This window comes from Poecilia mexicana, unplaced genomic scaffold, assembly GCF_051168715.1.
Source record: "Poecilia mexicana isolate PSO_F unplaced genomic scaffold, ASM5116871v1 scaffold_22, whole genome shotgun sequence".
NCBI lineage: Eukaryota > Metazoa > Chordata > Actinopteri > Cyprinodontiformes > Poeciliidae > Poecilia > Poecilia mexicana.
The window spans coordinates 22,841,838-22,864,926 of record NW_028263391.1 but is presented as its reverse complement, the minus strand read 5'-3'; the positions used below and the strand labels follow the sequence as shown (position 1 = coordinate 22,864,926).

The 23,089-nt window shown below is 40.8% G+C and overlaps 2 protein-coding genes across 2 annotated transcripts; one reads left to right on the top strand and one right to left on the bottom strand.

The window, feature by feature from the left end:
- Positions 1-325: 325 nt before the first annotated feature.
- On the bottom strand, positions 326-20,034 carry ncmap (non-compact myelin associated protein). The gene is made up of 4 exons (XM_014983454.2): positions 19,766-20,034; positions 10,943-11,046; positions 2,155-2,239; positions 326-1,150 (listed from the first exon to the last, which is right to left on the bottom strand). The coding sequence occupies exons 2-4, from the start codon at positions 11,031-11,033 to the stop codon at positions 877-879; spliced, it is 450 nt and encodes a 149-aa protein (XP_014838940.1). The 5' UTR covers positions 11,034-11,046; positions 19,766-20,034; the 3' UTR covers positions 326-876.
- On the top strand, positions 2,624-10,112 carry LOC148152850 (uncharacterized). The gene is made up of 3 exons (XM_088002811.1): positions 2,624-2,870; positions 3,188-9,701; positions 10,019-10,112. Exon 2 carries the CDS (start codon positions 3,490-3,492, stop codon positions 9,412-9,414), a length of 5,925 nt encoding a protein of 1,974 aa, XP_087858937.1. The 5' UTR covers positions 2,624-2,870; positions 3,188-3,489; the 3' UTR covers positions 9,415-9,701; positions 10,019-10,112.
- Positions 20,035-23,089: the final 3,055 nt, after the last annotated feature.

Sequence of the window (23,089 nt, the reverse complement as noted above, 5' to 3'; positions counted from 1 at the left end):
ATGGAAGGGAATTGATTTCTAGCCATTTTGTCTAGTTTTTAGTTGCGCACTTGGAAATTAATGAGTCTTGTTAAATTCAATAATTAAATTGCACAATAATCACAGCAATATTTGTATTTAAATACAGCAGTATTCTATATTTATTTGTCAACCAGCAGAGTTAAAATGAACCAAATTGCCTCTGCAGATGCCAAACAGCTTGTTCTGCTAATGACTCTGATTTCTGATTACTAAGCAACAATAAAGGGATTTAGCCTTTTTCTACTCCATATATTATTTATCTACATAGTGCATCACAATGCTTCTGGAGAAATGAAATCCTTGGTTAAAACACAAAACATAGTATTTTTTTTATTATAATCAAGACTCAAAAAGAAAGACAAACAAAGACAATGGAGCAGTGAAAATAAAGTGCAAAATACTTTAGTGTCAAATGATTAAAGATTCACATCAATGGGTTTTGCTGACAGATGCTAAAGAAAACATCTTCATTGATTCTTCATTGAAATACGTATTTACTTCCTGTAAACCTAAAGCTAATCTGTGAGGAGAACACAAAGATAGAATGATGGGAATTAAATCTGTTACACTGTCATCTACTAAATCCATAACTGCTTTCTACGTGATCATTTTGTTTCCAAACTAGTGAGCAGCGAACAACTTCATGGATGTTTGTAGAAAACGTTGAGAACCATTCCCTGGATGTTTTCTCAGAAAACACTTTCTTCTTCAGATTGTCTTTACATGATATCCTTCATAATCCACAGTTTGTTCCCTGTAATCTGAGCACTCCAGTTTCCCGGCTGATGAAGATTCCCGCAGGGTTCAGTCAGTCGTGTTGGTTTGAATTCAAACCTCGGCCAGTGGAGCTGTTTGCTATGTGTTCAGTGGGGAGGGCGTGTCGTGTACGGTGACCACGGTGGACTCGCTGTAGTCGCTGGTGGTGCTGAACTGCTCGGAGTGATTCCCGTCCGCTCTGGACAGCTGGAAGCCGTCCTCTGACACCGGGTTGGAGTGGGTGATGCTGCCCGACACGGAGCTGACCCCCATGCTGTTCAGAGGAACGCTGCCGTTAAACGTGGACTGGGACGTCTTCGGACGAGGTTTGGAGCCCGCCCGGCCCCCCAGCAGTCTGGACTCATGAGTCCGTCTGGCCAAGAAGACGAGAAAAAATACATTATTTTTCTAACCAGGCTACAAACATGTCGACATTTTAACAGCACAATAATGTAAGAAATCAAGTAAGTATAAAGGTGTGTTAGAGCCATTGTTGATGAGTGAATTTTTGCCAACAAACTCAGAAATTTTGAGATTAATCTAAAAAAAAAAAATAATTCTAGAAAAATGTGTTGATTTCTGAAAAGTTTAGACTTTTTTAAAGTTAGGAAATGTCCTAAGTTTTGACTTTTACAATTTTCTTTTAAATTGTTGAAAATTTTCTAGCAACAAAAAAACAAAACAAAAAAAAAACAGAAATCTTAAGAATAATCTTAGAAATTTTCTAGAATTAAAAAAAGAAATAAAAAAAATTGCTCGAAAAAAAAATCATAAATTTTTAGATTAATCCCTGAAATTTTCTAGAAAAAAAATTACATTTTAAATTTTTCAAAACTTTTTTTGACTCTTGAAGTTTTTTTTAGCACATTTCTATTATTCTAAATGTTTTTAAATTAACTCCTTTTTTTCAATGACCCTAACTGTGTTTCCACTGCATATATTATATTTAAACTTTCTCCACTGCAAAAACACAAAATCTTACCAAGCATTTTTGTCCAGTTTCTTATGCAGATGTCCAACACTTGAAATAATATAAAACTATCTAACAAGTAGCTATTTAATAAAAATATGGACGTTTATTTTAAGTAAACAATTTAATATTTGTCTTATGAAAAATAATGTTTCCTCTGGCAGATCTTTTCACTTATTACAAGACATTTTAAAAATGTATGTCCAAGAATTATTGACTTAAAACAAGTTTATTTATCTTGATGAAAAGTTGCTTCGTCAGGGCAACAGAAAAAATCAGATATTTCACGTTGGGCTGGATGAAAAGCCTGAATGCTGCAGAAGGGACCCAGTTCTCCCTGAAGTGGGTAAAAATAGATGCAGCTCTGTATAATCAGGCCAATTCAATATGCAGGAATGTCATCTTACCTGTTGTACGTCTTCAGGACGATGAGAACAAGAGCAAGAATGATGATGATGCCAATGACGATGACAGCAATCATAGCCCCAGAGCCTGAGAACCGGAAACAGACGTGAGCCTGACGAACGGCTGCTTTTCACTTACATTTACAGAAATCACATTTTATCTTCTGGCTGTTTAGAGGCTCAAACTTTAAACTCTCCTGCACTTTAGACCTCCTATAATGGCTCTTTATAACTTTGCAAGTTTTTGCAAAAACTGAAGTGTTTTTTCCAGTTTTCCTGCCATATATGCAAAAACTATGTGGAATCTGGAAATGTTTTATTTTTTTTCCATCTCACAGAAAAAAAAAATCCATCATTGTTTTTGCAAATTTTTATAATGATCTTTATTTTAAGTTATAAAAAATAGAAATAACATGGTGATTCTTTACAAACTACAAGCTTTTTCAGCAATATTTGTGTTGAATTTCTACAGAAACTGTTCAAAAGACCCTTATATATAGTTTAAGTTTGGTGTTGAGTATTACTCTTTGTATTATGTGTTTTCTGTTCAGCGTTACTATTGTCCCTTAAGGGATACCGTAGTTAGGGCAGTGATGACGTCAACACCTTGCCGTAGCCAACGTATCTGGTGTGGAAGTTTGGGTAACCGAGCCGCTGTGCTAACACGTGGGAAAGACCATCGTATATGTGTTCTCCTTAAGAGTGTGCGTCATTGATGAGTAAGTTGCAATGTTTGAGTGTTTACTGCAGCTAAATGAGTGATTTGAAGTTTATTTGTTTGCTATTATTTCACCTGTTGCTAAGTCCGAGCTATATGCTACGTGTGTATTGTAGAGCATTGTGTCGCACATGCATATCTATTCTCAGTAGAGCAGAGGCATGGTTATTAGTTAACTGTGGAGTTAACTTGCCTAAGTTTGCTTAGTAATATTGACTTAGAGGTTTCCTTCTTAGTTTATCTAAGGTATAATAGCATGGTGTAATGTGTAATGATAGGACACCTTGAACTTATTTTCTGTATTTTTGTTTATTCTAGGAAACCACACACACCTTCATGTAGACACATTTATGCCCATCCATGTTCAGTGGATTATCTGTGATACAGTTTGGAATACAGAACAGTTAAAGGATCCTGCCTCGTGTCTTCATTAAACTCCTGCTGCACCTCATCCAAAACTGGTCCTGAGCTGAATCCTGGCCTGAGTGGTGTTCTGGCCGACACTCCAGGTTGAGAGCGGTGACAAACCTGAACAGCGCCTAACAGTCCTTCAACTTTAGAACAAACTCACTTACATTAATGGTCCTTCGAGCCGGATTCACTGCCTTACCCTAGTAAAGATGGATGAAAATCAGGACTTCAGAAGTGGTGCACGTCCTAAACGCCAGATTCGTCTCCCACAACGTTATGAAGATTACGAGCTTGATTTCAATGGTCTCAACTCTTACCAACACAGAGTGGAGAGAGGAAGGATGGCTACACAGGAGGGACTGGCCGAGAAGACCCCCCTCACCTCGCCATATGCTTCCCCAACAGCTGCTGAGGCATCGGTTCTCAGCGAACCTATAACACATTATACAGTAGGGAGTCTGCTACGGTTCAAAGAGGAGCAATTAGCCCAATCGCTAGTCCCTGATGAAAGGCCAGCAAGGATATGGAGACATTCTACCCCCCCCAGTTCTTTACCTCCCACCTCGAATGAAGCTATGGCTCTAAGATCAGAGTTAGAAGAGCTCCAGCATGAAAGGTTCCTCCTTCAGCAGTCACAGCAGCGCATTTCAGCAGACCTGGCACATTTAAGAGCTATACAGACTGACATGTTACAAATAATGAATGTTGCCCATGAAGCTCAGCAGGAACAGCTTAAAGGAGCAGTATGCTTCCAGCCTTCTGACCCACCTGTTAATAATGAGGATGAGGAGTGGCCACCGCCACCACCACCAGCTTGGATGACTGAGGATGAGGAAGAAACACCAGTCCTGGAGCGCCTGGACAAAATGATGAGTGAGCTTCAGATTTTGAAAGGTGAGGCTTTGCTAACCAAACGCAATCAGTCATCAGCTCAACCAGCAACACAAATGGCCTCAGGTTATCAACAGACAAGGAACAACTATCAAACCAGCAGTCAGGTTCCTCTAGTAAACCCACTGCCGTATGGATCAACACATCCTTCAGCTACCACTCCAAGATTTAGCTCCACAACCAATTACAGGCCCATGAGCATTCAGGCTGCTCCCCCTCAGCAACCAATTCAGCAAGCACCTCTTCCGCAGACTCCTCATGCCCCCCAAACAACCTCTCCAAATCCTGGGCCACCCTATCAAAGTTTCAGCTCAGATACAGCTTATCATGGTCCTCGTCCAACCATCCCTAACCTATTTCACAGAGACCCTGGTGAGTTTGCCCACCTGAAGATGGCTCTGGAGAACTTACTACCACCTGACAGTCCAGAGCTCTTCAAATATCAAGTTTTAGTGGACCATCTAAAGTTGGAGGATGCCAGATTGGTAGCGGAAGCCTACCTTCACTCTCCAACCCCATTTACAGATACCATGATGGCCTTAAATGAGAAGTTTGGACAGCCTCACCAACTGGCCCTGAGGAGGATTGCCGCTGTGATGGACTCACCTGACATCCGGCGTGGTGATGTTGTCGCCTTTGAGAAATTTTCTCTCCAGATCCAGTCACTGGTTGGCATGCTGAAGACGCTCGGTCCTGAGGGAGAGGTGGAGCTATACTGTGGCTCACATGTTGCTCGCCTGCTTAGTAAGTTACCCCCTGAGCAGCGAGCGGAATTCCGTAGATGCATGTTTAAGCAGTCTGGACGTAACCACACCCTTATTGATTTGTCGGACTGGTTAAAATATGAGTCTTGGTGTCAAGATTATGATGGCCAACTACCTGCCAGAGGACTAAGAGAGAAACCAAGCAGCCTGAAAGGAGAAGGAAGATTTGGGAAACGGTCAGTTGCTGTGCTCCATGGTGCGGACAGCTTATCTCAAAGCATTAAACCACCAAGTAATTCACTGAATAAAGCCAAGCCACCCCCTTATTGTGCCTTTTGTGACGTTAAAGAGCACCATTTGAGTCAATGTGCAGCCATAAGTCAACTGACAAAGGAACAGCTGGCAGATTGGATAAGGACCAACAAAAGATGTTGGCGCTGTGCACGTGCACATCATGCTGCACAGTGTAACCTGAAGAAGTCTTGTAACCTGTGCCGGGGCCGACACTTACAAGTTCTTCATGATGTCAACACAGGGCCATCAAAGGGGCCATTACCAGCATCACCCAGCCAAGAGAGAAGTGAGAATCCAACAGGGGTGTTGTATCTCGATCGACCAACAGAGGGCAGCCGAGTTCTGTTGAAAGTAGTTCCTGTTCTCCTACGTCATGGTGTCAGAACTCTGGAAACCTATGCAGTCTTAGATGATGGGTCAGAAAGAAGTATGCTCCTGCCTTCAGCAGCTCAGAAACTGGGACTTCAGGGCATACCAGAGTCTTTGCCTCTACGTACCATCAGGCAGGATGTTCAGACACTTAATGGATCCTGTGTTTCCTTCACTGTATCCCCCAGAAACAGGCAGAGGACTCAATACCGCATCCATAATGCTTTCACCACTGAACGTATTGACTTAGCAGATCACACTTACCCTGTTGACTTACTCAGGAAGAAATACAAGCACTTGACTGGCTTGCCAATCCAGCCCTTTAAGAAGATAAAGCCTTTGCTCCTGATAGGTAGCGACCACCCACATCTCATTACTCCTACAGAACCTGTGCGACTTGGTCCACCAGGAGGTCCAGCTGCTGTTCGCACTAGGTTAGGTTGGACACTACAAGGTCCTTCCAGCGTCCTACACCAATTTGAAAGATCACAGCAGTGTTTAGTCACCTCCATTCCCCCTCAAGTGAGTGAGTTAATGAGACATGTGGAGAAGCTCTGGAGAGCAGATATCATCCCTCTTAGGAGTGATAAAATGGTGACACGCTCCAAGCAAGATAATCAAGCTCTGGGCCTCCTAGAGGCTAAAACAGCCCGAGTGGAAGTCGATGGCATTTTACGCTATGCCACCCCCCTGCTGCGATGCAAAGACATGCCTCTCCTGCAGGCCACACCTGAGGCTGTCATGCCGAGCCTGAGAGGAGTGGAGAAAAGGCTTCACAAAGACCCAGAAAAAGCGGAGATTTACAAGGCAGAGATAAACAAACTGATAAAGGCTGGATATGTGCTGAGAGTGGAACCTAAAGAGCTGGAGAAAGGAGATGAAGCATGGTATATTCCTCACCACCTCGTCAGCCACAATGGAAAGCATAGACTAGTATTCAACTGTTCCTACCAGCACCGAGGTCAAACCCTGAATAATTATCTCCTTCCTGGCCCCACCCTCGGTTCCTCTCTGCTCGGGATCCTTTTAAGGTTCCGTGAGCATGCCGTGGCAGTAAGTGGTGATATAAAGGCTATGTTCCACCAGGTCCGCTTACTACCTGAAGATCGCCCTCTTCTGCGCTTCCTGTGGCGTAACCTACAACATGAGGAACCACCTGCAGTGTACGAGTGGCAGGTGTTACCCTTCGGCACCACCTGCAGCCCATGTTGTGCCACATTTGCTCTGCAACGCCATGCCAAAGACCACAGTCGGCCAGGAGAAGAGGTGAGGACTTCCATAGAGAGATGTTTTTATGTGGATAACTGTCTCCACAGTGTGCCAACAGCTGCCGAGGCCAGAGAACTAGTGGAGCAACTAAGAGCTCTACTGTCATCGGCTGGATTTCTCCTTAGGCAATGGGCCAGCAACGAGTCATGTGCCATCAGTCACCTACCAGAAGAAGATCGATCAGACAGTGCTGAGCTCTGGCTTGCAGAGAGTAAGACGGAGAGCCCAGAATCAACCCTGGGCCTTAGCTGGCACTTCGCTTCAGACATGCTTGGCTATAAGCACCGTCCAGTCCAGTATGAGGCTCCTACCATGCGCATCATCTACAGAGTACTGGCCAGTCAGTACGATCCACTGGGGTTCATACTACCATACACCACCAGAGCTAAGATGTTAGTCAGACGTCTGTGGGATAAGGATCGGGGCTGGGACGACCCCCAGCTGCCACCTGACCTTCTTCAACAGTGGGATATCTGGGAACAGGAGCTGCAGTTCCTTCCTGAAATCCGTTTTCCCAGACCATACCTACCCACTGATGTAGCCTGGGAGGTGAAAGGAAGAGAGCTGCATGTGTTCTGTGATGCGTCAGAGCAGGCTTATGGTGCTGTGGCGTATCTTAGAATGATGGGAGAGAATGATCAAGCACATGTATCCTTTGTTATGGCTCGCTCCAGAGTAGCTCCCAAACGTTTGCACTCCATTCCAAGGCTGGAGCTATGTGCAGCGCTTGTGGGAGCTCAGCTTTCTAAGCTTATTGAGGGTGAGCTCTCTCTGCATATTGAGAAAACAGTGATGTGGACAGACTCTACCACGGTGCTCACCTGGCTGCGATCTGAATCCTGCCGCTTCAAAGTCTTTGTGGGCACACGCATTGCTGAAATCCAGGAGTTGACTCATCTGCAGAGTTGGCGCTATGTGGAATCTGCCCAAAATCCTGCTGATGACATAACACGTGGCAAAACACTGCAGGAGTTAGCAAGACCAAACCGATGGAGTCACGGTCCTCCCATCCTACATCTACCGAGAGATCAGTGGCCGAAAGACCCCACTGATACCCTTGAAGTCTCCCCAGATGTATCTGAGCTTCGCAGATCAACCTTCTGTGCCGTGACATCTGCCTCCCCAGCCTACATGAGTCAGTATGATACCTGGCAGGAGCTGCTGGATGCAACAGTACAGGAGCTTCATGGGGCGGCAAAGGACATTTGTCCCACTGCTGAGGACTACCGTCAAGCAGAGAGGCTTCTCATTAAGAGGGCTCAACAAGAGAGTTTCCCAGATGAATTTCACCTTCTGACAGCAGGGAAACCAGTTCAAAGAAGTAGTCGTCTTTTAACACTGTCTCCAGAGCTGGATGAAAGTGGAGAACTTATAAGAGTGGGTGGCCGTCTACGTCGCGCCGAAGACCTAACCTTCTGCAACCTTCACCCGCTGGTTCTAGATCCCTCTCATCCAGTGACCAAGCTGCTCATTCAGGACTGTGACCGTCGTCTACGGCATCCCGGACCAGAACGAGTTTTTGCACAACTGCGGCGCCATTATTGGATCCTAAAGGGCAGAGAAGCAATTCGGCGCTTCCAGAGGACCTGCGCAGATTGCCAAAGATGGAGGGCGAGACCTACTGTCCCTAAAATGGCTGACCTGCCTTTAGCTCGACTCCGCCTCTTCAAGCCAGCCTTCTTTTCCACTGGAACTGACTGCTTCGGTCCCTTTGAAGTTAAAGTAGGCCGCCGTTTGGAAAAGAGATGGGGGATAATATTTAAATGTATGACTGTTAGAGCCGTGCATCTGGATGTACTGACCTCCATTGACACAGACTCCTTTTTGATGGCTCTGCGTCGGTTTATTTCGCGAAGAGGGACACCAGCTGAGCTTTATTCAGACCAGGGCACAAATTTTAGAGGAGGTGATGCTGAGCTGAGGGGAGCGTTTTCAGCCATGACATTGGAACTTCAGCAACTGCTAGCTCCACACAAGATCCAGTTCCACTTCAATCCTCCTGCAGCTCCGCACTTTGGAGGCGTGTGGGAGCGAGAAATCCGCTCTGTGAAGACAGCACTATATGCTACAGTCGGAGCTCAGCCCGTCACAGAAGAGGTCCTCCGTACAGTACTTGTGGAAGTAGAGGGGATCCTCAACTCAAAGCCGCTGGGCTATGTCTCATCCGATGTAAGAGATCCGGATCCTGTGACACCAAACTGCCTGCTTATGGGGCGGCGGGATGGTTCACTGCCACAGGTGGTTTACTCCAAAGATGAACTTCTGAGCCGTCGGCGGTGGAGGCATGCCCAAGTGCTCACTGACCATTTTTGGGCACGGTTTATTCGTCTATATCTACCTGGACTTCAGACCCGCCAGAAATGGCAAACCTCTACAGATGACATCAGAGAAGGGACGGTTGTCATGATTGTGGATCCTCATCTGCCCAGGGCTCTCTGGCCCGTGGGTCACATCGTCAAGGTTCACCCCAGTCCTGATGGACACATCAGGTCAGCAGATGTGAAGATTAAGGACAGAACTTACACTCGACCTGTGGCTCGGCTTGTGATCCTCCCTGCCATACCTGATGAGGACAGTGACCCCCAGGCGCAAGGTCGCCCTATCTAGAGTCTTTTGTTTGAGCAAATGTATTGTACACATTTGGGGGCGGCTGTTCAAAAGACCCTTATATATAGTTTAAGTTTGGTGTTGAGTATTACTCTTTGTATTATGTGTTTTCTGTTCAGCGTTACTATTGTCCCTTAAGGGATACCGTAGTTAGGGCAGTGATGACGTCAACACCTTGCCGTAGCCAACGTATCTGGTGTGGAAGTTTGGGTAACCGAGCCGCTGTGCTAACACGTGGGAAAGACCATCGTATATGTGTTCTCCTTAAGAGTGTGCGTCATTGATGAGTAAGTTGCAATGTTTGAGTGTTTACTGCAGCTAAATGAGTGATTTGAAGTTTATTTGTTTGCTATTATTTCACCTGTTGCTAAGTCCGAGCTATATGCTACGTGTGTATTGTAGAGCATTGTGTCGCACATGCATATCTATTCTCAGTAGAGCAGAGGCATGGTTATTAGTTAACTGTGGAGTTAACTTGCCTAAGTTTGCTTAGTAATATTGACTTAGAGGTTTCCTTCTTAGTTTATCTAAGGTATAATAGCATGGTGTAATGTGTAATGATAGGACACCTTGAACTTATTTTCTGTATTTTTGTTTATTCTAGGAAACCACACACACCTTCATGTAGACACATTTATGCCCATCCATGTTCAGTGGATTATCTGTGATACAGTTTGGAATACAGAACAGTTAAAGGATCCTGCCTCGTGTCTTCATTAAACTCCTGCTGCACCTCATCCAAAACTGGTCCTGAGCTGAATCCTGGCCTGAGTGGTGTTCTGGCCGACACTCCAGGTTGAGAGCGGTGACAAACCTGAACAGCGCCTAACAGTCCTTCAACTTTAGAACAAACTCACTTACAGAAACAATGCTAAAAGTAGCTAAAAGTAATATTTATTTAGATAATATTTCTTTAGATATGTTTCTTGGGATCTTCCAGATTTCATGCAATGGAAAAAAAAAATATTTTTTGCTGAATTTTATGTTTATTTTAAATAATAAAAATCGAAATAAAATGATAGTTCTTTAAAAAGTTTCAACAAATTTCTGAGAGTAGAGTCTAGTAATCTTTTTTTTTTTTTAAATCCTTGTAACATTTAAGTTTTATTTCATTAGACTGAGAGAGAACATGACTTTTCAGGCTTTAAAAGTTGCAGCGACACATAAATAGAACCTTCAATAAAGCAGTTTTCTTATTTTATCAATCAAATCTAAGAAGTTTTCTTCTCTATGCTGCCAAATTACATCACTGTGAGAAGATTAATATTTAAAAAGTACTTATTGAATGCAGAAACAGTGATTTTTTCATATTTTGTCAGTTTTATGGGGTTTATCAATATATTCTGCCACAATGAGGACAAAATGAAAATGATTTTATACTAAGTGTTGCAACACAGCAACAGCATCACTCACAAGTAAACAAAACAGAGCAAATATTTTCTCCTGCATGCATGACGGACTGTCCAGTTCACCAGACATAAAGTGAAATGAAACAAAAACATGAACAGACTGTAAACTTGCTTCTTACTCTGGATCAGAATTTGTTCTCTAGATTTTGTCACTGAGGTTGTGTTTGAAGGAACTGTGGTGCTGGGCGCAGACGAAGCAGATGAACTCATTTTCAGCAAAAACCTGCAAGAAAAAGAAAAACTTTCAGCTTTTTTCAACAAATCTGAGATACCGAAGAACATCTGCTTCAGTTTTCACTCAGATGAAGACGAGAAAATAAATTTGCAATGAAAAAATAGAGAAGAATATGTGGCACAGCAGGTTTAATTGTCCTGCTCTGTTTTGGCACATTCAAAGTGCTTTCATCAGATAAAATGGAAAGCCACGTTGGACTTTCCTCCTCAGCGTAGATTTCAGATCTCCATCTAATCCAGTGTTGTGCGTTGTGCGTCACGCAGAGATCCTCTGTTGTTTTGGAGGATCTCTCACACTGTTCAGGAAATGAGCCGCACACAGCCGTGGGTCAGGGCTGTCCCTGCAAACCATCCCTTCCCAGAGGAGACAAACTTCCTATTTGTGAAAACATTACACCAGCTGTCATTCAGTGGTTAGATTTACTATGAGATTTATGTAAAACTGCAGTTTTTACATTTTATAAATAAAAATATGTTTGCTACATGTTTGTTAAAACTGCCACCGTGTTGTTATGAGACAGATAATCTGTGAAAAGATCAAACTCTTCAACCTCCTCCCTGAGCTGCTTTGCCAATGCACAGCTCCCGACCAAAAACAACCAATCACAGCCAGGAGGCGGGTCTTAGCGCTGTCAATCAACGCTGCTAAATGTGCTAATGGCAGAGAAACAATTTACTGTTACAGAAAAACTGTTTATCTGGCACAATTGGTGACTATGCTAACTAGCTATAGCATTCACAACATGCAGCATCTCAGCAAGGGGGAGGAAGGATTAGCAGCCCAGCATGAGATTGTGATTGACAGCACCAAGACATCAAGTCTCCTGGATCTGATTGGTTGCTTCCAGTTAGCACTGAAGGTGAAGGAGCTCAAACCTTTTACCATTTTTGTTTAAACTGTCACTTGGTCATAACAGTACAATATGAGACAGATAATCTGTGAAAAACATCTAGCTTCTTTCTCTTCTCCCAGTGCTAGCTAGAAACAGAAGGCGGGTCTTACCGCTGCCAATCATCCTCAGAAAAGCGCTATTATGTGTGCTAATGGTGGAGAAATAACTCACGGTAACAGAAAAACCGATTATCTGCTGACTAACGTAGCGGTAGCAGAGAGCAAGGGACAGAGTCATGATTGACAGTGCTAAGACCTGCCTCCTGGCTCTGATTGGTTGTTTTCTTCATTGCAGCTCAGGGTAGAGGAGGTTGATTTTGTCACAGATTACCTGTCTCATACTGTCATGATATGGTGACAGTTTTAACAAATATGTAAGAAACATTTTTTTTTATTAAAGTTGCACACTGCAGCTTTAAGCAGAATTGAACAAAATTAAATTTTCTCTTATGCAACATGGAAATAGAACTAGAATTCTCAAAATTATACCTAAAGTATCACATTATATCTCATCACATAATGTGCAGTAAACATTTTAAATTCAGGTAAATCACAGTAAAGCTGCAAAGCACCGTTTGAGGCTGAACCACAGCGGTCAGGGAAACAGGTGGAACTATCTTGTCAAATTTGCATTGACAGTAAAAAGCTGAGAACCCGGCGGATGGAAACTCAGGACATAAAACCAGTCTGCTGCCGTCTAAATCTGATGCACTTGTCTGACGGTTGCAGTCAAATGAACTGGAATTTATGCAAAACATTTCAATTCACAAAGATATTGTTCAGCTACATAAAGTTATAAACCACAGAGGTTAATCAAAAGATGCTACTGACTGCAGTTATTATAGGAAATTTTATTTTAGTTTGAAAAGTAAACTTCTCAGTGGAATTAAATATGAAAATCTGAGAATGTAGCTGGTGCGTTTCTAAAAATTTCTGTAAAATTCCCTTTTCAAACTTAAATGCTGTTTGTTTTTATTTTTAATTTTATTAACACTTACATGTAAACATTCATTTTATTCAGGCAGCTGCAAGTTTAACCCATAATCAGCTCAGATATTTTGAATTTTCAGCTAAATCAGCACCGGTAGCAACTGAATTAAACAAAGACTGACGTTTAAATACACAGGGAGGGTAATCAGTTAATTGGGAAGCAATCAACGGGGAAGACGCAGAGACAACAGAGACTCAGGACAGAAACTGAACACAGAAAACCCTTAAAAATAAATACACAGAAACACGGATCATGACAGGTTTTATTTATCAAACCGATACGATACATTAAAAAATGATTAGTATTGGCTGATATCGATCCTAATCTTTACATTTAAAATAATGAAGTAAAAATTTTCATCCCGCAGATAGACTGTAATTTTTGTTTTTATGTTCAGCCACATATTTAATCACTTATTTTTCTATTCACAATCAGCTGCATTTATTTTCATAGTCAGCTATAGCTGCATGATTGAAAAAGAAAAATATTTGTAGTTTGTAAGCAATAATAAACTTCTCCTTCACGTCTCCTTCCCACGTTTATTACCAATGTTTTATCCTATAATTTATGGGAAACTGCAGCGGCCCACGCTGGTTTATCCATCAAAGTTTACAAGCTTTGCATGTCCAGGAGACCAATGGGAATTTTCCATCTAAAACTGAAGAGCTGATAAAAAACCCCGACTGACATGAAAATGAAGAGACAGAAAGTTGAAGGAATCAAGATTTACTTTTTATTACCTAGAGATGAGAGCTGTGTTGGATGTTTCTGTGTTATGCAGCTTCCTGCTCATCAATGAATCTTTACGTGTTGACATTAAGCACAAAGGTTAATAATGACATCTATCACTCACTGTTTACAGACCTGACAGCTAAAGATAAGTGATTGGATTGTACGCCGAAAAGGTTGGCAGCGCAACTGCTTTGGCAACATAACGGAGGAAGTTATGCAGCAAACAATGGAGAAGATTTATGAGAGCAACATTAAACGGAAAAGGACAATTTACTCCAAAAGTATTCATGTTTAAACGATGATGAAATCCCTTTTGCCTCTAGACAAATGTATGTCAAACTCAAGGCCAGTGGGCCAAATCTGGTTCGCAGAAACTCCTTCTGTGGCCCTCAGAAACAGAACCTGGAAAAATGACATTTGTGAGCTTGAATATTATTTTATCAGTCAAATCAACTTACAACTTTATTCTCATAATATTATTCTTGTGATATTATGACTTTTTTCCTCATAATATTATTTTTTTCTTGTAATACTATGACTTTATTCTATTGAAACAACTTTTATTCTCATAATATTATAACATGATTCACATAATTTATGACTTTATGCTCGTAATTTTATTTTATTCTTAGTTCTAATGTGCTGTCGTGCTGTTCAAGTCTTGGATCGAGTGAATCAGAGGTTGAGCTTTGGTTGAGTACAGACAGTTCTTGGTCTGCTGGTGTGGGAACAATCATCTTATCTTGAATGTGAGCAAGACAAAGGACATGGTTGTAGATTTCAGAAGAAACAGGAATGTGGCAAACACTATTTCCTTCATGCAAGAAGAAGAAGAAGAAGAAGAAGAAGAAGAGGAGGTGGAGGAGTAAAATGCCCTGATTTCCACCTCGATAACAGTCTGGAGGCGCTACAGACAGATATTTAATTATCACAGAATCTAAATATTTGCAGCAGATTTTCTGTTTTGGCTGTCTGAAGCACAAATGTTGAGTTTGTTATTTAGTTAAAAAGATGTTTACTGAGCAAGCTAGACAATAAAGACAGAGAGGTTTCTTTTTTGTGCTAGAATTTAACTTTTTGTAAATGTTTTATAATGTAGTTTGGTGGTTTTCTTAACATTGTTTTATATCTGTAGTGACTTGTAAGTCACTCTAATAAATACATCAAATCAAAATATGTAATGTGCTTTACGTCATGCTTTACTATTTATTTTACATCATATTTAGAAATAATTTTAAAGGTTTGTTGCTGTTTATTTTATATTTTATTTTATATTTTTACACATTTTACCAAGACAGTCAACTTATTGTTTTCGTCAGTTTCTAGTTGTTTTACATTAGCTGGTGAAGCTTCTTGTCAGGATCCGTGTTTTTGTGTGTTTATTTTTGAGTTTTCTGTGTTCAGTCCTGTTTCCCTGTGAGTCTCTGTCCTGTCCTGCCCGTTGATTGCTCCCCAGGTGTGTCTCATTCCCTTAATTACCCCGTGTGTATTTAAACCCACCTGTTGTCTGTTCCTTGTCGGATCCTCGTCGTATGTGTCGTTTGTCTCACGTCTAGTGTTCGCCTCCAGTAGAACTGTTAAGTCCTGGAAAGCGTTAGCTCTCGTTTAAGTCCTGTTTACCAGTTGCTACCGGTATTTGGCTGTGTGCCTGTCTCTCTGCCGTGCTGCCTGTGTTGGACTATTTGAGCATCTTCATCATTAAAACCTTCATCACTATAACCTGGGTCTCAGCGTCTCTCCTCACCACCCACCAACAACACCTTATGACACTTCTAGAGTATTTAACTGAGCTGTACTGGTTCAGAGTTACAAGATAAATGTGTAATTCAGTACATTTATGAAAAAAAAAGAAATATTTTAAATCAGTTCTGCACGTTTTTCTCTGTACCAGCTCGGTATCAGGTGATGCTGAACCTCAGGTATCGGTATCGGTATCAGAAGTTGATAAAAGTGGATCGGTGCATTCCTAATTGCAACATGATAAAATCTGAAAAAGTGAATCTCTCTTGTGGTGAATTGTCCCCAAACAGGCTGCATGACAGATATGTTCCCTCTGTAGTTTCTGCGTCACATAAAGAACAGATAATGCTGATTGAGATGCTGCAAATTCCTTGGAGAAACACCCACTTTTCACACCTTAAGCTAATCACATGTAGCCACTCCCTGTCCCTGTGCCACTCCATTGTAATACAACTACTCATGGCTCAACTCTGACTAATAATTACACACTATTTCCTCTGACGAATGCTGGCTGAATGATTCAGGAGAGAGTTGGACTTGCTTTACTGGAGGCGTGAGGTCACTTAATCTATCACTACTGTAACTGGAGAGGCGGTTTCCAGGCTTTAAATGAATGAATCACTAGAAGTGATGTCCTTCTATAAGCTGCTCTAGTGTCGCGGCTCTATTTTTAAATACTTCCCCAAAGGAAATTAAATGTTGTCATAACTGGTGTCATTAAAGTATCTTCGAAGAGTTGCCATAAACAGAGATGCTGTAGGCAGGAAGAAGCTCCAGTAGCAGTCAGTCTTGCAGTGAATCTGACAGGCCTCTGACTGACTCTTTTCAACTCCATATTTGATGGATATTTGGGGATGTAGTTCAGGTATTACTTGAGCTTTGGAGATAGTGATCAGCTGCTCCCAGCTGACAACAAGACAATGCCTTGTTGTCACGGTTACACAACAAAACAACTACAAAAGTAGAAAAGTAAGAGAAAAAAACCACTTCCAGCTGCATAGCCTCCAAAACAAAGTTCTGGTTTTCAAAATCCTGCTGTAGCCCTTCAGTTCTTTAAAAAACAAAGTTTGCCTGAAGAAGTGCAGAAATCTCCCTGTTTCACATAAATCTCCCTGTTTTGTTTTCACCAGCAGTGCAGGAATGGATTACATGCCTTCGGTGTCCCGACAACTCCAGTTACAAGCGAACTTTGAAAAACAAAGAAAGAGCACTCTGAACCCGGAGATAATGTCTTCATGTTCAAGAAGCGAGCAGGTTGCTTACTCAGAAACAACAAAAGGGCTGAGCGAAACAAGATGCACCGAGCGAGAGAGAAAAACCTCCTCCAGACTGCTAACGATAACGCTAGCTAGCACAGCATTACGATAAAGCTAGCTAGCATAGCATAGCATTGAGCAGAGGACTGGGAAAAACACTGATTAACATCCAGCTCAACATGTTTTAGCTTTGATTTATTTTTGATGTTTCTTTGGTGCAGAAGCCATTTTGTTAGAGGACCAGATACATTTCTGTTGTTTTCACTCATATCAATAGTTCATGTGATAAACAGCAGTGATGTTAACGTCTATTCTTTTAAAATGTGTAACTTTATGTTTACTTTAGATTAAAAAATGCTTTTTATTAATTATTACTACTACTCTTTTTAAGAGCTTGTATCTGCATGTCACTGAAATTCATTATATTTATGGAAGAACCTAGCATTTACGGCTAACTTTCACATATTTTTCTCTCTGTCTCTTTTCAAATAAATCATCAACAATGTAAGAAACATTTTTCATGTAGTCCATTTTTAAAGACCAAATCCTTCATTTACTCAAATTTTACATCGTATCTACAGGTTATATTGCTCAGATTTATTGTAAAAGTTTGAAAAATGTTCATGAAAAATGTTTTTCATGAACATTTTCAATTGTAAACATGCTTTTTTTTTGTAAGTAATCCAGTTAGATACAAGTGCTGCTGATAAATTCACTTCCCCATTTGCTGGTCTTTTTCCCAGTAATAACTGTTTATTTCTCTTTCTGCTAACTGCTGCTATTCTCAAATGCTACAAATTCAATATCCTCTTTTCCGCCGTGGGTGAACAAATCATGAGCTCCTTTTGTTCAGACCCAGGAACTCTTCAGTTTCCTCTTTTCTTTCCACCGGGGGAAAGAACAGGCGAAGCTGAAGGGCATTCAGGCTTTGCTCTCCACAGAACTGTAAATACAGAGCTCTCCATCTCCAGTGCACATAAACACAATCAGTCTGACCTTTACCAGATTTCGCCCGCTGTCAATATTTGAGAAGGTTAATGAGGAGAACAGAGCGCCTATTAGCAGCCTTAGGAGAGCAGATATGAAATTTGAGTTCAAAGAAGTGGACTTCCCTCTTCATTTGTTTTCCAGCTGTCGCATTGATGAGAGATTTAGCGGTGACATTTATTGATCTGGATCAGCAGAGTGACGTCTCATGTCGGGACGCGTCATTGGCTGAGCGATCGGTGGAAACACTAGCATAAAAAGAATAAATATGAAAGGCAAATCTTAAACTTAAAGGCAAGTATTATGACTCTAGAAGCAAAAATCCCTCACAAAACAGGACATTTTATTTAAAATACAAGCTTCCAGTGTTCAAAACCGACTGTGGAGGTAAAGTGTTTGTTTCTGAAGCAGGAGTTTGATTGATGCATTCACTGAAAGTGTCTAAAGCGGCCTGTCGGGTGTGAAACAAAAAGAAAGAGAGAAATGGACGAGCAGTTTGGAAAGGACAAAAAGACTTGACTTGTCTTCACAGTTTGTGTAGCTACTGTTAAAAGAAGCTCTGCTGCTCATGTTTGGGACACCAGATTTGTTAACAAATGAATAAAGTTACTTTTGTTATCATGTTTAAAAATGTCACTTTTATGCGTAGTGAAAAGCCCAAAACTCTTCAGCAGAAACATCAAATCTTACCAAGTATTTTTGCTTAGTTTTTAGCACAAATATCTTACTACACTTGATATTATGAGACAAAACTAACTTACAAGTAATTTTTTTGGCAAGTTATAGGAACTTGTTTTAAATTGATAGTTCCTTAATATTTAGGTAAAATACATTTTCCCATGTTATAAGAGAATAATCTGCCAGTAGAACTAGTACTTTTTCACAAATATTAAGGAATAATTGACTTAAATCTCATATATCTTGCTGAAAAGTTACTTTTCATTTAGTTTAATCTTTTCTCAAATGTAGTAAGATATTTGCAAAAGAAAATAAACCAGTGTAATTGTTAACATCAGACAAATTTAATGTGTCTGAATGCAAAGCGTTGAAGTTACACAATAATTTGATTTATTAAGGAGACATCCATCCAGATCAACCTGGCTCTGTGCGAAAGAGTAAAGGCTAAACCCGATAAATCAAAAATCAATTGTTATTGACAGTTTTTCACCATCCATGAGATGAGAAACAGTCATTAGCATCTATTAGCATAGAAATGTTTGCAAAACCTGTGATAGGGATTTAAAAATGGCTGCCACAGGAGAAAGACCAAAAAGAATACCAACATCTGACCGAAAAACATTTTGATTTTCGTCAAAACTATTAGGAATTTCAGAAAAAGATGCTGACAGGTAAATGTTCCTCTCTACCTGGAAATGATGAAACGACTTTTAGGGTTACGCAGCAGAACCAGGATCCCAAACTCTCTGAGTCCAAATCTGAATGAAAAATTAATGTGTGGCCTACTCAAAGTTCAGACTTAAATCCGACTGAGATGTTGCAGCATGACCATATAAAGGCAATTCAACCTCTAAACCCTTCAGGGTGGCAGAAGTTTAACGCTCTACCAAGGTTATTACCGGGGTGTTCAACGTGCGGCCCGGGGCCCATTTGTGCCCTTGAAATGATTTTGGATGATATTTCACTAAGAAGACATTTTATTTTGTTATAGTTGAAATAAAAAATAGTTGAAAAGTAAAACAACCCTTGAATCAGTGAAGTAATAACATATGGGTTTTTGTTTTCTTCCCTTAGTATAGATAAAAAATAGAAGATCCTCTGGCAGATTATTTCACTAAAGACATTATTCTTACTTTATGGGTGAAATAATCTGCCAGAGGAACCAACACTTTTTCATCAATAGTAAATGAAATATTGACTTAAAACAAGCTGAAAAGTTACTTATAAATTAGTTTTGTCTTATTTGCACCACAAAGTGTTTTTGCAGTGCATTGTTCTCACTCAGGTTCAATCACAACACACACACACACACACACACACACACGCACACACACACACACACACACACACACACACACACACACACACATACCAAAACACAGCAGCGTTATCTCAACAATCATAAAAGTGTAGAATCAGTTGTGTGACCTACCAAACGGACTCCTCTGTGTTCCAGCTCAAGCCCTTCCCAGGTGGGCGCTGAGCAGCGATGGTTCCCCCGCTGTCAGCTGGCCGAAGGAGGCATAGTCCACCTGTACGAGCAGGTAGATCACAGCAGGTCTGCTCAAGGTGTCGGACAGGAGAAATGGAGGAAGACAACACAACTTCAGGTGTAATAAAACTAAAATATGAGACAGGGAGAGGGTTGAAAACTAAGCAGAGGTGCGTCGGTGCGGTTTCAGTGAGTATTAAAGGAGGGAGGAGAAAGAAGGGGTAAAAGAGGAGGAGACTCCACGTTTGCTGTGCCGAGAGGAACCATCTGAGGCAGCTGGTTTTTCTGGTCCTTCTGCCCGGCCCGTAGGCGTGCCTTTTCAAAATGAGCTGCTCTCTCCATAGCCTGGGCCTCTGCAGAGTGTCATGTTTGCATCTCACATGAAAAGGTGCAGAGTGCTTGAAGTCTGCATGCAATAAAATCATAAATCAGTTTGTAGGCCAAGTTAAGCTTATTTGTAGAGCACATTTCAAAAGTACTTTACGTCATAAAGATGTAATACAGTCACTATTTATGAATCAAGCAATAAACTTTATATTTGATCAAATGACATCATCAACACAGTATGCAGAAGTGGGGAGAGTGGCCAAAAGTTGTGCTTAATTAATAAAAGTAGCACTACTTCAACATATTTTTACCCAAATAAAAGTAGTAGCCAAAAAATTACTCAAATAAGAGTAAAAAAGTATTTGGTAAAAAGTCTACTCAAGCATTGATTAACTGATCAAATCATTTAATATTTAAAGATTACATCATCAGACAGGCCAATAAATAAAGTTCAGAGGAAATTTTAGTATTAAAAATTATAATAATTTAAGTACCCCCACCACCCCACCCCCGAAAAATAAATTAAGCAAAAGGAAAATGTTTCCAAATCAGTTTCTTTCAATAAAAAATTTATGAAACTTTAACAGAAACTGCAGGTGTGAGTCTGAGTCTGGTGGAGTTTTGTTAAAACGTTTGTTTTTCATTCAGTGGACAGAAAATCCAGACATTTTACTCAAGTGAGAGAAGAAATACTTCATGATAAAATTACTCAAGTTAAAGTAAAAAGTAGAGCGCTGTAAAAAATAATTACTTGATACTGTACTGAGCTCATAATATGTTGATTAATTGCTGCATTTCCACTGACCATATAATTTGACATTTTAAAAATGGGAACATGGTGATTAAAAAAAAAACTCGATAAAAAGTTCTTATTCCAGGATGAGATGCGTTTTTTTTGTTTTATTTTGCAAAGCAACAATGGAATATTTTTTTTCTGCATCACACAAGTCATGTGATCAACAACCAGGTGTTGTTGATCACGTTGGACAATCATGTTTTTAATTACTTTTTGTGTGAACAAACTTCATTATGTGTGATTTTAATTGTGTCTCTTGTAAAATTATGTTTTTTCTACTTTAGTGGAATATTGACTTCAGTTTTGTGCACATTTATAATGACAATGCAGCTACAGTGTTTCCACTTACTGCTAATCAAAGGCAGATCCAAACAGGTCTTCATTTAAAGGGACTCAGTGTTTCGGTTGTTTTGCAGTTTACTGAAAGTTTGTTCCAGATCAGAGGAGCATAAAAACTGAATGCTGCTTCTCCATGTTTGGTTCTGGGGATGCAGCTTAAACCAGGCATCAGAGTAATAAACCTGCTAGTCTTTGCACTAACACCTTTTGAATGGAGTTGAAAATTAACTAACGTGTCCAAAAGGTACTGGATGGAGGAGAAAACATGCATCACTCCTGTTTTTTCTCTTATAATCTCCATTTAAGCGCTCAGTATTGAAGGTATTCCCTGCACAGGAATCGCCGTCATCAGTCTGCGGCTCCAGGATCGAGCTTCACTTTCCCTCCAGGGTTTGGGTGGAGCCCATCATGACAAAGCAAGCAGCATCATTGCTTTTGTACAAAACAGTGTAACTAAACTTCTCCTGCATTGTCAGGAATCCCATAACAGGACGAGAGTGATGCGGATGACCCGCTTGTGTGTGTCCCATTATGTGACCGTGAAGAGCTTAAAAGGTGGAGGTCAGGTTTCACAAGGCAGGAAAACCACAATAGAAAAGGGAATCCATCAGTCTCCATCCAGTGGTGCTGCTGCAGACATCACTGTGTTTTCATTCAGACCTGCAGGAACAACAATGACTGTCAAAATGTGATTTCAGGAAATTCTAGTCTGTTCAGTAAGAATGACAGGAATCCTTCGAGAGGGTCTTCAACAACGCTTAAAAAAACTAAACGATGGCAAAACAGCTTTGGCTGTTTAAGCTTTTAAAAGACAATTTATAGAGATAAAGTGCACTGCAAAACAATATATTGTTGAAGTAAAAATATGCTGCCAGAGGAATTAGTACTTAAAAAAAAATTTAAATTAGGGAATTACTGACTTAAAAACAAACTCGCATTTCTTGCTGAACAGTTACTTGTAAGTTAGTTTTGTCTTATTTCAAGATATTTGCACTAGAAACTAGTCCTGAGTCAAATAATGAGGTCGTTAGCAGGACTCTGGAGAACCTGACTGCACCGAGGAGGTGATTGGACCAGGGAGACATCTAAGAGTTGCAGGACACCGGCCCTTGAGGACCAGGATTGGCCTGGATTGCCCACCCCTGAACTAGACCAAACATCCATCCATCCATCCATTTTCTTTACACCCTTGTCCCTCAGTGGGGTTGGGAGGGGTGCTGGTGCCTCTCCACCCAACGTTCCAGGCGAGAGGTGGGGTCACCCTGGACAGGTTGCCAGAGACAAACAACCAAGCACACTCACACCTAGGGGCAATTTGGAGAGGCCAATTAACCTGACATGTTTTTGGACTGTGGGAGGAAACCAGAGAACCCGGAGAAAACCCACCATGCACAGGGAGAACATGCAAACTCCATGCAGAAAGACTGGGGCCGGGAATCAAACCCAGAGCCTTTTTGCTGCAAGGCAACAGCTCTACCAACTGCGCCACTGTGCAGCCCTTAGACCAAACATATTTAGTAATATTTTGTTTCTTGCACAAAAACACTTGGGAGTCATGCACTTGATTGACAAGTTAGAATTTCTGAACATAAACAATAAATAAAAATATTAAGGCTTAATTCCCATATTCCCAATGTTATGACGTTTTCCTGTAATTTTCTTTTTTTATTTTCTTAGCATGGTCCAGTATGCCATTATGATAACTCATAACTAGTAATATAAGTTATGGTTCATGAGAAAACCTATAACTATTATATTATGGATTTTCTCACAATGTAAGAGAAAACTCAAGTTTTATGAAC

Bases quoted from the DNA above. Each gene is read 5' to 3' on its own strand.
- LOC148152850 (XM_088002811.1), top strand. From the start codon at position 3,490: ATGGATGAAAATCAGGACTTCAGAAGTGGTGCACGTCCTAAACGCCAG.
- ncmap (XM_014983454.2), bottom strand. From the start codon at position 11,033: ATGAGTTCATCTGCTTCGTCTGCGCCCAGCACCACAGTTCCTTCAAAC. The intron at 2,240-10,942 runs GTAAGAAGCAAG...TCCGGTTCTCAG, and splicing joins AGAACAAATTCTGATCCAGA to GCTCTGGGGCTATGATTGCT. The intron at 1,151-2,154 runs GTAAGATGACAT...CTTCTTGGCCAG, and splicing joins GTCCTGAAGACGTACAACAG to ACGGACTCATGAGTCCAGAC.